Source organism: Hermetia illucens, chromosome 6, assembly GCF_905115235.1.
Source record: "Hermetia illucens chromosome 6, iHerIll2.2.curated.20191125, whole genome shotgun sequence".
In the NCBI taxonomy this organism is placed as follows: Eukaryota; Metazoa; Arthropoda; class Insecta; order Diptera; family Stratiomyidae; genus Hermetia; species Hermetia illucens.
In genome coordinates, this window is record NC_051854.1 from 24,683,532 (window position 1) to 24,696,051 (window position 12,520).

The 12,520-nt window shown below is 43.8% G+C and overlaps 2 protein-coding genes across 2 annotated transcripts in view; one reads left to right on the plus strand and one right to left on the minus strand.

Annotated features, from left to right (window-relative positions):
• LOC119658690 (trichoplein keratin filament-binding protein) overlaps positions 1 to 12,520 on the minus strand; it is a 167,329-nt gene that overhangs the window by 29,446 nt on the left and 125,363 nt on the right. The window lies entirely within an intron of this gene.
• LOC119658691 (peptidoglycan recognition protein 3-like) overlaps positions 8,769 to 12,520 on the plus strand; it is a 75,997-nt gene continuing 72,245 nt past the window's right edge. The window contains exons 1-2 of the mRNA XM_038066276.1: positions 8,769 to 8,901; positions 8,964 to 9,353. Coding sequence (XP_037922204.1) covers positions 8,859 to 8,901; positions 8,964 to 9,353 — 433 coding nt within the window. The 5' untranslated portion in view covers positions 8,769 to 8,858. The remainder of the gene's footprint in view (positions 8,902 to 8,963; positions 9,354 to 12,520) is intronic.

The following is a 12,520-nucleotide window of genomic DNA, read 5'->3' on the forward strand; positions in this document are numbered from 1 at the left end:
TCCCTTCAACCCACTGTCTAGACCAGACCCGGCTAGTTTATCAGCGTATTTCAGCCATGCGTGTAAGAAGGAATTTTCTTCGCTTGATGGAAAAGGCAACAACTAGTTTTGCTACCGAAACCCAATAAGCAAACGGGACATCCATCATCATATCGCCAGATTTTTCTTATCGATACGGTAGGATGGATGCTAGAATGGATCATCTGCATTGCCTATCGGAGCGAGAGTTTGGTTTTCGGCAAGCTCATTCAACGACTCGGGACGAAGTGTCCCCCAAAAAATGCTGTCCTGTGGTATAATTCGACTTCAAAAATGCGTTCAATCCAGTCAGTTGGGAATGGATAAAAAGCTCACTGGCTAAACTAGGTGTACCTAGATACTTGACTAAGCTCCTAGAAACACTGTGGTAAAATATGGATGGGTGACCTAAGCAGTATATCGTCACGGTGGGAATACCACAGAGCTTATTATTAGGTCCTCGCCTGTGGAACATGATGTAAAGTGGTGTCTCGTCCTTTCCGTGACAACGGAGCACATGATAATCGGTTTCACGGATAATCTAGTCATGGTTGTCGTCAAGAAGCAACCTGACTAGTATTCGTATTGGTCACGTCACTCCAAAGCCGGTTATCAAATACCTCGAGGTATTGATCAATTTCAAGAGATACCTGGACTATGCTTGTGAGAAAATGGCAATTGCCAGCGTATCGTTAGCACGGATAATGCCTTACATTGGAGGCCCAAGATATTGGCGAAGATTACTTGTGGCCAGAGTGGCTTGCTTTTCACTATTATAGCCAGCACCAATCTAGGGAAACATGGCTTACTACTTAGTGGCGCTAAGAGTGTACAGCGCCTCAGGCCAATCTCAGGTGAAATAGCGAGTGTTATTGTGGGAATGGTTGCGATGGACACTGTGGGATATGAAGCACCCTGTTTGTACGAGAAACGGAGAATGAATTTAGTTGAAAAGGATACCGTAAAGTTGCAAGGCGGGAGCGGCAAGAATAAGCGCAGCAAATGCAGCAGTGCTGTTGCTTCTACCTATTTTTAAATTTCAGAAAACTTTTTTTTCTCTAAGGGGCGACAACGTAAATGGTGATGAACACTGTTCGCCTTCAGTAGTTTGGTTTTGGAGTGTGCGAACGCTCCTCGTTGACAGTATCGAAACTAACCAGCATGTTCGCTTGCTTCAACTTCAGCGATGCTTCATGGGGTTAAGCCAGGTAAGATGGTGAGACTCTGGAAAGCACTTCCCTGCTTCTTGGAGCACTGTGCTATTGTACTCTGGCAAACCTGATGGAAGTAAGCGTGAGCTCGACGTCGGATTGATGCTTACCGCATTAGCTAGATACACCCTCATGTCTGGGGAACCGCTAAAACAGATTTTTAACTGCGAGATTCAATTCAGGATAAAGAACATCTCAAAAAGGCAATGATATGTGTCAACGGAGATTTCCGATGTAGAGAAGAAGGAGACTTTCTATGAGCAATTGCAGTCCAAAGAGGGCGTGATGAGTGGTCTGAATAACGAGGTGAGCTCTGATAACACCTTGATCGGACATGTGATGAGGAAACACGATCTTGGGGATCGTAAAGCAGGAGAAGTTCAAATTTTGTTAACAAACCTAATGCAGGCCCGGCCGTTTCGCATAAATTTAATTTAGGTCTTCCCGCTTGACTAATGCACTCATTGCCAATTTAAATTCTATTTCGTCAATACTAGCGCAATGAGGAAGTTTCTACTCTCATTGGACGCATTTTTTAACAATTGAAAAAGTGATGACTTCGGAGAAGCGCAATTCACGGACGAAACTAACTCCCTAACCCATCACGGTCGGTGCCTTCGAACTTTCAATAAAAAGAAAATCAGGATTGCAATAAAAGAAGACGAGGAAGACCACCATTTCGATGGCGTAGGTCAGGGCGCCAGACAGCTTTTGGGGATATCGAATTGGTGGACCTCGGCGCAAAACCGGGATGTCTGGAGTTCCTTATTAAGGCAGGCCTAGACCGGATACCGGTTGTTGCGCCGTTGATGATGATGATGATCACTGCACAGCATTTATCAGCCTCGCGAGCTAGATCCATGACTATTACTATTTCGGCTTTGAAATGCGCTCGACAAAATCCATACTCTTGCCCTCAATGACCACATTCTAGCTGGAGAAACGGGAGCAATATCTTGTATACCACCTTCTCCACCAATTTCCCTATATTGTCTAAAAGACAGATAGGTCAACAAGAAGAAGCTTTTGGGAATTCAGTGGCAACATCCTCAATTCCGCTAGGCGGAAAACATATCTTCCATCATGTACGATTCAAATACACTTATGAACCAATCCGACATGGCCTTAGCAGCCAACTTGACACCTTTATTCAGAATTTCGCTAAATACCGAAGATTTTTTACCTCTAATACTTTCTCTTTAGTCACCCCAGCAACCAGCAACCTTTTGAACCACCATCTGTCAAGGCAGATGCGGTAAAGAATTTTAATAACTTGCAACAAGAGTGGCGGACACGTCACTTAAGGCGATATTTACCTACTGGTTTCAGTCACAACTTTGTAAACAGAACCATGCAGGTTCAGATTAGTTTTGGAACTATTTCAGAGATCCCGGTATTTTTTTCCAGCTCCCAATGTTCCGAGTTCCCGATTGCCTTTTGGCAGATTGCCACCGCTTACAGATAAACTGATCTTAACGTCGAGGTTCAAGGTTCAATAAATGATGTTCCTACTCTGATTTAAACGCTGCCGAAACATTGTAGCGCTACATGCTTTGATTAAACAGTGACACAACTGGCTTACATTTTTCATCGCACTTCGCTTCGTACTCTCTTACTTCTCTTAAGCCGCGAGTAATGTCTTCTCCGTAGACCAGATAAGCATCCTTTTCATTCTAATACTGAAAAAGATGGGATGGTGATCACTATAATTATACTGTTCACCCACCAGCTGAGGCATCCCTCTTACCAACTAAGTACTGAGCCATATCCGGCCGACGATCGTGCCTAACCTACTTGATGTTGTTCTTCACTCGATTTCCCCATTCTAAGACCCACGCTTTGAAGTTACCAACAATTATCTTATACCTTTATACTCTCCATCGTCCAACACTAAATTACCTAACATCTCTTCATATTGTGCTATTTTGGCACTGAGGGGAGCGTAACCGCTGTAGGGACGTTACTGATATTTGCTCTTATAAAGCACTACTCCACGGGATAACCTCGTTTCTTGAATATCTTGCTTTCCACATGCCTATATTGGAACGTCTACGTGGGACTTCAAATCGTTTGGAATAGCAGATTTTTAGCTCCAAAGCAGTGGTTGAAGGTGGCCAAAATTAAGATATCTGAAGCATCTCTTTAGTGGTACTTGCTCCCTTATTCTGCACATATAATCAATTCAATCGCTGCTTCGAGAGGCAACTAATAATAGCAACTCGGGTACCTCCATATGACTCCTCATCCATTTTATAATGCCCTATGTGCCTCTGCTCTTTCAATGCAGCACAGATGTCTATCCGTGAAGCAACAGAATCTAGGTACCCATATTCAATTATTTCCTGCTTTCTGGCTTTAACATCACCTGAAATGGGAGGTGGGAGCAAAATGCACATTCGTAAATAAAAATTGGCTGCGGGGAGGTCATCCAGAAATAAAACCGAATATGGAGGGGAAGAGAAGAGAAAAATTACCGTTCAGGACATCGGAAACCCAGAACCGACATCGTCGCAGTACTTCAGTATTTGGAGCCTTGACTACTATAGAACCTAATGTTATAAGCATATGGGAGAAACTAGAACCGGCTCAATCAACGGCCTTCATCAGAAGAAGCTCAATTCTCCGCAAGTCCCTACTGATATGGGCGCAACCAGTTGGCGTACTGCAACACCCAAGATGAAAAACGAATGAAAACGTCGATCGAAAAATGAGCCAAGCGCCAAATGGTTAAACGAATCAACAGGACAGCAAACTCCTAAAGAGAAAAAGGGCTCATTCCCCAAAAAAGTAGAGCAGGTGATGATAGCGGAAGCTCCACGGCGAAACTCACGTAACCGCAATTCCGGAAAAAGAAAATGGATTGTTCAAGGAAGATGTGGAATCCTGGGGAAAGGTCGCACCTCGGAGTTTTTGAAACTCTCTATTATGGTAAGGATGTAACCACATACAAATTTCAAAGTCCTTAGGACAGGAAGCCGAAGCAAGGGCTAGCAGACTGAAGACCGCTAAAGTCTGCAAGGATATAGCTGAGATCATCACGGAGTACGCACGGTAAAAAGTCAACGGCAAAAATGCTACGATAAGTCTGGTGTGGGACGTAAACTGCAGAGTCAGCACAACAGCACAACTACTGACAACAGGGAGAGAAAAATAGGCTAGGTTATGTGTCGGCTTATCGAGGAGATAAAGCCAAGCACTGCCTTCGTGGTGCACCAGCTCAAAACGAAGTAATGAGGGAGCGGCAAGTCGAACGGTTATATCAGCAAGAACTGTCGAGCTGACCTAAATTGGATACCATGTAAAGGGAGGGTGGCTATGAATCAGCATTTAACCCAAGTACAAGAAAGTCCTCAGCACAAGCTCTAATCGAATTAGTCTGTGAGCTGCTCTCATTGTAGTGCTCTGAATAAACAAATCCAAGGGCTGCAAATAGAGTAATGCATTCAGAGCCGCACCGGATATTGTGCTCATGGCAAGGGTAATACCCAGACACACAGTTCTTTGCAGTGTGGCTAGTTCACAGCGAAAACTCTTCTGTTTCACTTGAGGCCTAAGTACCCATGTCGAGGTAGAGGCCCGGCTACACAGCCTATGAGCTCGGAGAGATCTTTTCATCTTTATCTCTACATTGTTCCAAACAAGCTTCTTATCTAGAATATCTCCCAGATATTTCACTTCTTCGGAGAGTTGAAGGGTTGTACCCCTCATCTCTGGAAGGCAAAGACCATTCAGTTTCCCAGTTTCCTCCTTTTTGTAAATAATACCATAGTGATTTTGTTTGGATTTACTGAACGTGCATGCCTGTCAATCAAATCAATTGCGCGTTTTGTATTTCTACACAACATTCCAAGATCTCGACCAACACCCAGCACAGCTATGTCATCCACGCAAGCTTGAACGTGTATTGATAGATTCTGCAGTTCGCATAGTAGTGAGTTGATCAGCATGCTCCACAAAAGTAGCAAAAGCACACCTCCTTGAGGACAGCCTTTCGTCGTTTCCGTTGTTAACTAGCGATTAACACCCACGTCAGCACACAGCAATCTCTGCGTTAGCATAGTGCACTTTATAAGAGTCTCGTCAATCACAGAACTTTTAGAAGGGCGCACGGTCAAAAGTCCCTTCAATGTCCACGAACACCCCCATCGCGTACTTACCCTTCAGAGTTGCATCCTTCATCTTTGACACCAAAAATGAAGAGCAGACTCACAGAACTTTCCAGGTTGGTAAGCATGTTGGTTTTCATTTAGTGTGTGCAACCTTAGCGCCTTTTCGCGAATGTCACGCTCAACCAGTCTCTCCAGATATTTCAGCGAAAATGATGTTAAGCTGATTTGCCTCAAGTTCTTTGGATTAGAATAGTCATCTTTCCCAGGCTTTGGTATGAAGACTACCTTACCCTTCTACCAAGAGGAAGGCACGTAGCCCAAACCAAGTCATCCTCGAAAAATATTTCTTAGAAGTTGCTCTAAGTGCTCTATAGATTCCTTTAGCATCGCTGAGTAGATGCCATTCATGCCAGGTGCTTTGAAGTGTTCAAATGATAGTATAGCAGCTCTCGCCTTTTCATTGGTAACAACCGCACTCGCAGTATCCCAATTCTCGTTGCAACATCTTCGTGTTGTACAAACCGCCAATTCTCTTCTCCCCAGTTCTGAGACCTTTACTCCCGGTGGGTGTACTTCCAAGAGAGTCTGTATAGACTTAACTCTGAAGTTCAAGAAACTACCTTTCGATTTTCTAAGAGAGTCCAGCTTGGCCGACTCATCCTTATTAAGGACTCTACACAGCGTGCAAGTTTCCCTTTCATCTACCAGCTCCTCACATCCTCCTTGTTTTACGAGCCTCTTACATTCACGTTGTGAGTTGCGGAAGTTTAGCCAGTCTTCATCTTTGTTGCTTTCGCAAGCACGATTTAGAAGTCCTCTGATTGATTTCCTGACTCTTTGCAGTTCTTAGTTCCAACATGGAACCGTTCTACCACGTAGGCCTCGAGAAATAGGACAAGCCTCTTCAAAGCACCCTAAAAGTGTGCTATTCAGAGTTTCCAATTGATCTTCTATCGCTAAAGGAGTCCTTAGTCGCTTAAGGAGCTCAACTTTCTTGCCAAGAAGTTCATTGAACATTGTCTAATCCGTTTTCCTAGGATTCCATCTTTGTATTCAATACTGTTCGCCTGCAATAGTCAGACTAAATTCTAAGTAACGATGATCTCAGAGTGAGACTTCATCTAGCACTCGCCAGTTTCCAATCAAATCTAACAACTTTGAAGTGCAGATTGTTGGGACAATTACTTTACTTCGCAGGCCATCTGTCTCGAGGATCTTTCATCGAAGAAGATCCTAGTCCCCTTGGCCGATCCAAAGATTCTGTTAAAACGAACCCATGGCTCTTGAACCGGAAATATATAAGGACAGTACTTTGCCAGCTTTGTCACTAGTAGATAGGAAGAAGCTTTGGCATGCTGCAGGTTAATTTGACTAAATCTTGTAGCCATAAGTCTGCCGCGTTTAATGTGGATCTCAGCGGAGTTAGAACTTGTCCTCACTTTTAGCCGAAAGTTCCGCTTTCTTGTGTCCGATTTCTCTGGATATCGCCACACTTGATGGTGTAGTAACGTCCATGTCCTCATTCCCAAGAAACGTCGCCTTCTTTCGCAGTGCCTTCCGTTGCCGTTAGCCAGAAGCCCTCCAAGGTTCACTGTGTCCGGGCTGTATGGATCTGCTTTCACACATCGGTGTTAGACCAGTTGCGTCCAAATTACTAGTTTTCCTTTCTTCCGTTTTTCCAGGTACAGGCGGAGGAGAAGGTTCTAACAGGCAAGCTTGTAATCCTTTCTCCTTTGCGACTAAAGTTTCCTTCTGCTTAGCCTTCCTCTCCCGTATTTTAGAAGAGTTAGACAACTGTGTCACCGACAGGCCGGCCATAGTCATTAATTCCTCTCATTAAGGGAGTTGCTGTACTATCCTTTCTGGCTGACCGGCCCGAAGACACCGGGTGTAGGTTTTCCACTGAAGTGGAGAGACTGTCTTCCACAGATTTCTTCGTGGGAAACATGGATTTGATGAGACCTCCGAAATCCGTGCTTTGGCCACGACCGGAGTTCTCAAAGTCGCGGGTAGATTCGAAGTCTGTGACTTCTTACCAATTGGAGAGTTACAATCCTTTGTTTCCATCTTCATATGCTTTTAGACACCTTTAATGTAGTAGTAAACTACGACAAGTTGCCTCACCACGACAAGGTCATGTCGGAGGGGAGCCTTAATAATCTACTCAACTTCCTGGTTGCCGTGTACTTGACATGGTGGAGGTTTGAATAACCTTGGGTGCCAGCAGTAAAATGAAGAGACCGAACCAAATCCTTTAGGCTTGCTTGGGTGCCAGCAGTAAAACGAAGAGACCTAACCAAATTTTTTAGGCTCATGCCAATGATTGGACCTAAAACCACCACTTAGGGCTCTGCCTTCTTCGCCCCAGCCAATTAACTCGAAAACGGTTGACTGTCAAGCATGACCTCCGATTTCTGATTTGTTCTGACACACTAACCTATTTACAGTCGATTGCTTTTCAATTATCTCATTGATTTAAGTAGACGAGCTGTAGACTTCTCACATGAATCATCCAATTCACCCTGAACGAATTGTAGAACTCTCACTGGGTCCACATTACGGAAGCAATGACTGAGAGAGCATTATGATCACACATCACTGGCCTTCGGGGTCAACGAGTTTTTTCTTATCGTAATAGAAAAGTTTCCACTCAAACTATCTAAAAACTCCCATTATTAGAAATTAACACAACCACTTGAGGTTCTTTTAATTAATATCCATTCTAAGATTCAGTAAAATCTAACCAGTTTATGTTGGTTGAGAATATGCTAATCATTTATAATTACCACCGTCTAAGATGGCACCAAGCATTTTTCACTAGACAACGCATAAAAGCATGTAATGATGACTGGTATGTGTACCACGAGCCAATAAATCTTTCACTGACCTCAGATGTATTTTTTTCCATGTACGAGTATTTACAAAAACGAACTCTTGTGGGAAATAAAAATAACAACAAAGATAATTTTTATTCCATTGACAGTGCATCGAAATAATTAAGAGACACTGAAATATGATCTCACTCAGGACCCACTTCAGATACTTCAATTTCGAATCGGTTTTGTTATCCTAATCCTCTTTTAGTTGGATGAAATGCAGCCGAGGCGGATGCTTAAATAATGCAGCTTTCTCACGAAACAAAAGGGGATTTAAGAAGCGGTACTAAATGACTTCAGCGGACCGGCATTTGCTTCTATAATATGGCATAGAAAGCTAATTGAGAGGTTATAATTCCTAATTCCACTCACTGTACCTGTGCACTCTAAGACGGTGATTCCCGAAATCAAAAAAGTTGTAAATAACAAACAGTGTGAAACCTCAGAATTCCACAATAAGGGTCGGCTGGCGCTCAGGGAAGACTATGAGAGAGTTATCTGTGAATCCCGGAGAAGATGACTTACAATTTCAAAAAAGTATAAAAATTACAGTTATCACCACCGAGAGCCATTCTGAGATTAGCTTCCGCTGAAACAGAAAGTAGCTTTCCGCGGAATACCGAACCCACAGTGACTGAAAAAATATGGGACCGAACCTAATAACTCTTGTGATTCTCACTTACTCATGTAATCCCACACGTTGCAAAACCTTTTCTCAATCTATTAACCCACCTCATCTCATCTTTCAGATACAGCATCAATATCAGCATCAACAGTTGCCGGTGTAGAGATCGTTACTCGTTTCGACCATACTACAAAATTGCCTTTCGAAGGTATTACATCTCGGGACCCAGTAAATTACGTTGTAATTCATCACATGCCAAAATCAGGAGGAGCAGCACAAGGAGCTACAACACCCCAGGCAGCATATTACAGCCCTGAATCCTGTAAAGCTACTACGGTCCATTCAGCACAAAATGGGCATATGTCAAATAATAGATGGGACGATATCGGCTACGATTTCCTAATCGGAGACGATGGAAACATTTACCAAGTTCGAGACTTTAACTCGATGGGGTCACCTACCCTCCAGCACAACACCCGAAGTGTTGGCATTTGCATGATTGGAGATTCGTCAGGTAATTTGATAAGAAACGATTTGTGATGGCTATTAGCAGAAATAATTGGCCAAGTGGTATGCATGTAGCCACACGTTAGCCCAAATTGAGTTGGAGGACCAGAGTAGATTGAATACCAAATTGATTGACTATATTGGCACCGAATTGAGAGTAGCTTAAGGCAACCGTTTCTATCGAGTGGGCCAGAAAAAGTTTATGAAGCTATCTGAACACTATTTAAAGTAATTTGATTGGGAATTCATTCAGGACACAACTAATGATTGAGTTTAGATGCAATAGTTGGGGTTGGCCCTAACCTAAAGGGTTGTCTTTTCGCGTTTTAGTCATTCTTATCCTAGCTTTTGTTTACGTCCCTTTTATATTTAATTGCAAGAGGGTAAATCAGCAAAATAGGAAGGTTTAAATACAAATGATATTAGCTGAGTCGCCGACATCTGAAACCACTAAACAAATCGCATTTTTCGTAGCACCTTTTTCTACTAGCCTTTAATAGCTTTTTATGATCTGGTCTGGCTAGGCCACCTATAAGCGCGACACCTAGAAAAAAAAAACCAGGCTTTTCAAATGTTAGATTTTTTACCATTACCAATAGAGCCCAAAATCGGATCCGTAGAATGATCCTAAATTGGATCCAAATTTGCCTAAGCTAGGTAAATCCAAAAAAAATTATCCTTGTACCACTCCTTTCTATGGTTGTCGCCCTAATCATATGAAAAATTGTATTTACATCCACAAAAATACCATTTTCTGTAACGAAATCAAGGATGGATACTCCATCGGGACTCACCCTAGCATTAAACTTGTGTTCCCTTGGATCCGTCAAAGGATATCTAAGAAGCTTCGACATTTCAGGTGGTTGCCAACGGTTTCCACTGTGACATTGAACGTTTTCTTGGTAATTCCGGTTACGCAGCCTTGCCTATTCGAACTCTACGAGAAGGAACAACCAGATGGATGCACAATGAACCTCGGAACGTGCTTGTGATCATGAGGTCATTGTGAATTTTAGCAACCACGAAGGTGAAACTCTAGCTTGCTGCTGAGTGAAGTGTATTGCATCCTCCCAGATTCGTTCAAACCTAAGCACAGTTCCGCAAAAGTATCCGTGCTCCAACGACACTATGCTAGATAATTCAGGAAATTTAAGTACCCAGTTCGGAAATATGCTAACATTAAGCGCTAATTGATGCGCTACTCAAATCTACTACAAATCCTTCTTAATTTCATCATACTATTCCCTTGATGAACAACCTGCATCATACGCTGTTCAGCTCAAAGTGTTGGACCCCCGCAAAGGCACGCCGTCCAACTACCAACTAAACACTTCCCCGTCATTAAAGAACTAGCCTGGAACCATTTGATACATTACTTGGGACCTCGCCCTCCCGCTTTGCCAGTTTAGAGAGCCTTCAAGTCAGGGAATTGTTATTTCGAAGAACCCTTGGAGTCTTTCCACCGATCCACCGAGCATAACGTCGTCCACTACTTCATTGCAGAACACACAATCAAGTGGTCTTGCCTTCGCTATCTTGTGTAGGTAAGACTGGAATCCCCCATGTCCACTTATAAGTTGAGTAAGAAAATAATCAACCCCACCATGCTTTCGATTCAGTTACGGATCTATAGTGCTGTTGACCCGCACAATCCATCCGCCTGTTAACTCTTTTTGCAAAGAAAGTTGCATAAGCCCACACATCCGCCCCGTAGAACAGAAAAGACTGCGTTGCCCCCATAAGAAAACGTATTCTGGTAGATATAGGGCCAACATTTGCCATTAGCCCACTTAATAGGGAGACTCCAGCCGCGTTTTGACTTGCTCGCAAAAGCTCATCATCCAGCCGAGCATTAAACCAAGGTATTTAACCACTGGTTTTGATTCTATAGTCAATTCGCCGATCAATATAGGACGCAGGGTCGAGATTCTCTTTCTGCTCAAGATGACTACTCCGGTTATTTTCCACCGCAAAGCTGAGACCATCAGAAATCATCCATCCCGTTACCCGTCGCATTAATATGCCAAGTCTGTTTTACGGCTGTTCAACGACGCGTCTAGCAACAAGTGCCGCAACATGATTTGCATAACCGACCAGGCACGACTCTTCCAGCATGTCGAGTCTTAGCAGACTATCGTTCCAGAGGTCCGACCCCAGGACGGATCCCGCAACGTGATCTACATCCTCCTCTGGCCCTGTAGGGTCTCATAGAACAGAGAGCGTTCTCCCAAATAATGTGATGAATTTTCTAAAGTGCCCAGTATATCTATCAATCTTACGGAATCGAAGGCATATCTGAAATCAAACGTTATGAGGAACAATATCCATCGAGATTGGCAGCTGTGTGCCTCAATTCAACATCCAGCTTGGGTCACCCTATTCTGAACCTGCACTGCCTTGGGGATAAGTCCTGAAAAATCTTTCGAGAACTTTCCCGGCCGTGTTAAAATATACAGGGGTCGGTATGCAGACGGCTCGTAAGGGACTCCTTTCCTTTGCTAATCAACGTGAACTTCGCAGTTTCCAAGCTTCCAGCGACAAGGAAAATGTCCAAATTCAGGCAAACCGGGCAGCTTGTTTGACCGTTGGTGGCACCCCAGTTTATATACTTCTACCAGGATATCATCAGGACCTTGCGCGTTCTTCTTTGCATGTTAAGGACGGCCTCTTTGAGCTCATTCATGGTAAAACGCAGGCAATCCTCGATGCCTTCCCTGCTGTACAATACGGGCCATCTGTTCGGTACTAAGTATGCAGGATTTCCACAGAGCCCTGAATTTCCATTTGCAATTGAACTCCATGGATTTCCATTTACCCGGTTGACTAGGTCCTGAAAGCAGTGAGTTTTGCTTTCTTTTATCGCGCTGCGGAGTATCCTTTTGGCTGGTCTGTACTCGGCTATTGTGGTGCATGCCTCCTCCTGAACGTGCAAACGATGTGCCAAATGGTGGAGCTTAAGGCCGTACATAGAGGGTTGGTCACCAGTGGGGCCCCTCCGTTGTTATCAGGTTCATCACTGAATTTACGAAAGACTCAGCTACAACGTCACCACCCGCCGAAGTGCCCTCCAGTGCAACTCCACGTGTTCCAAGAGCTTCCTGCGAATCCCCCGATGTTGGCCCTCCGGGCGTTCCACGCGCACTGGGAGCGTCGGTTGGTGCACACCAACAAATA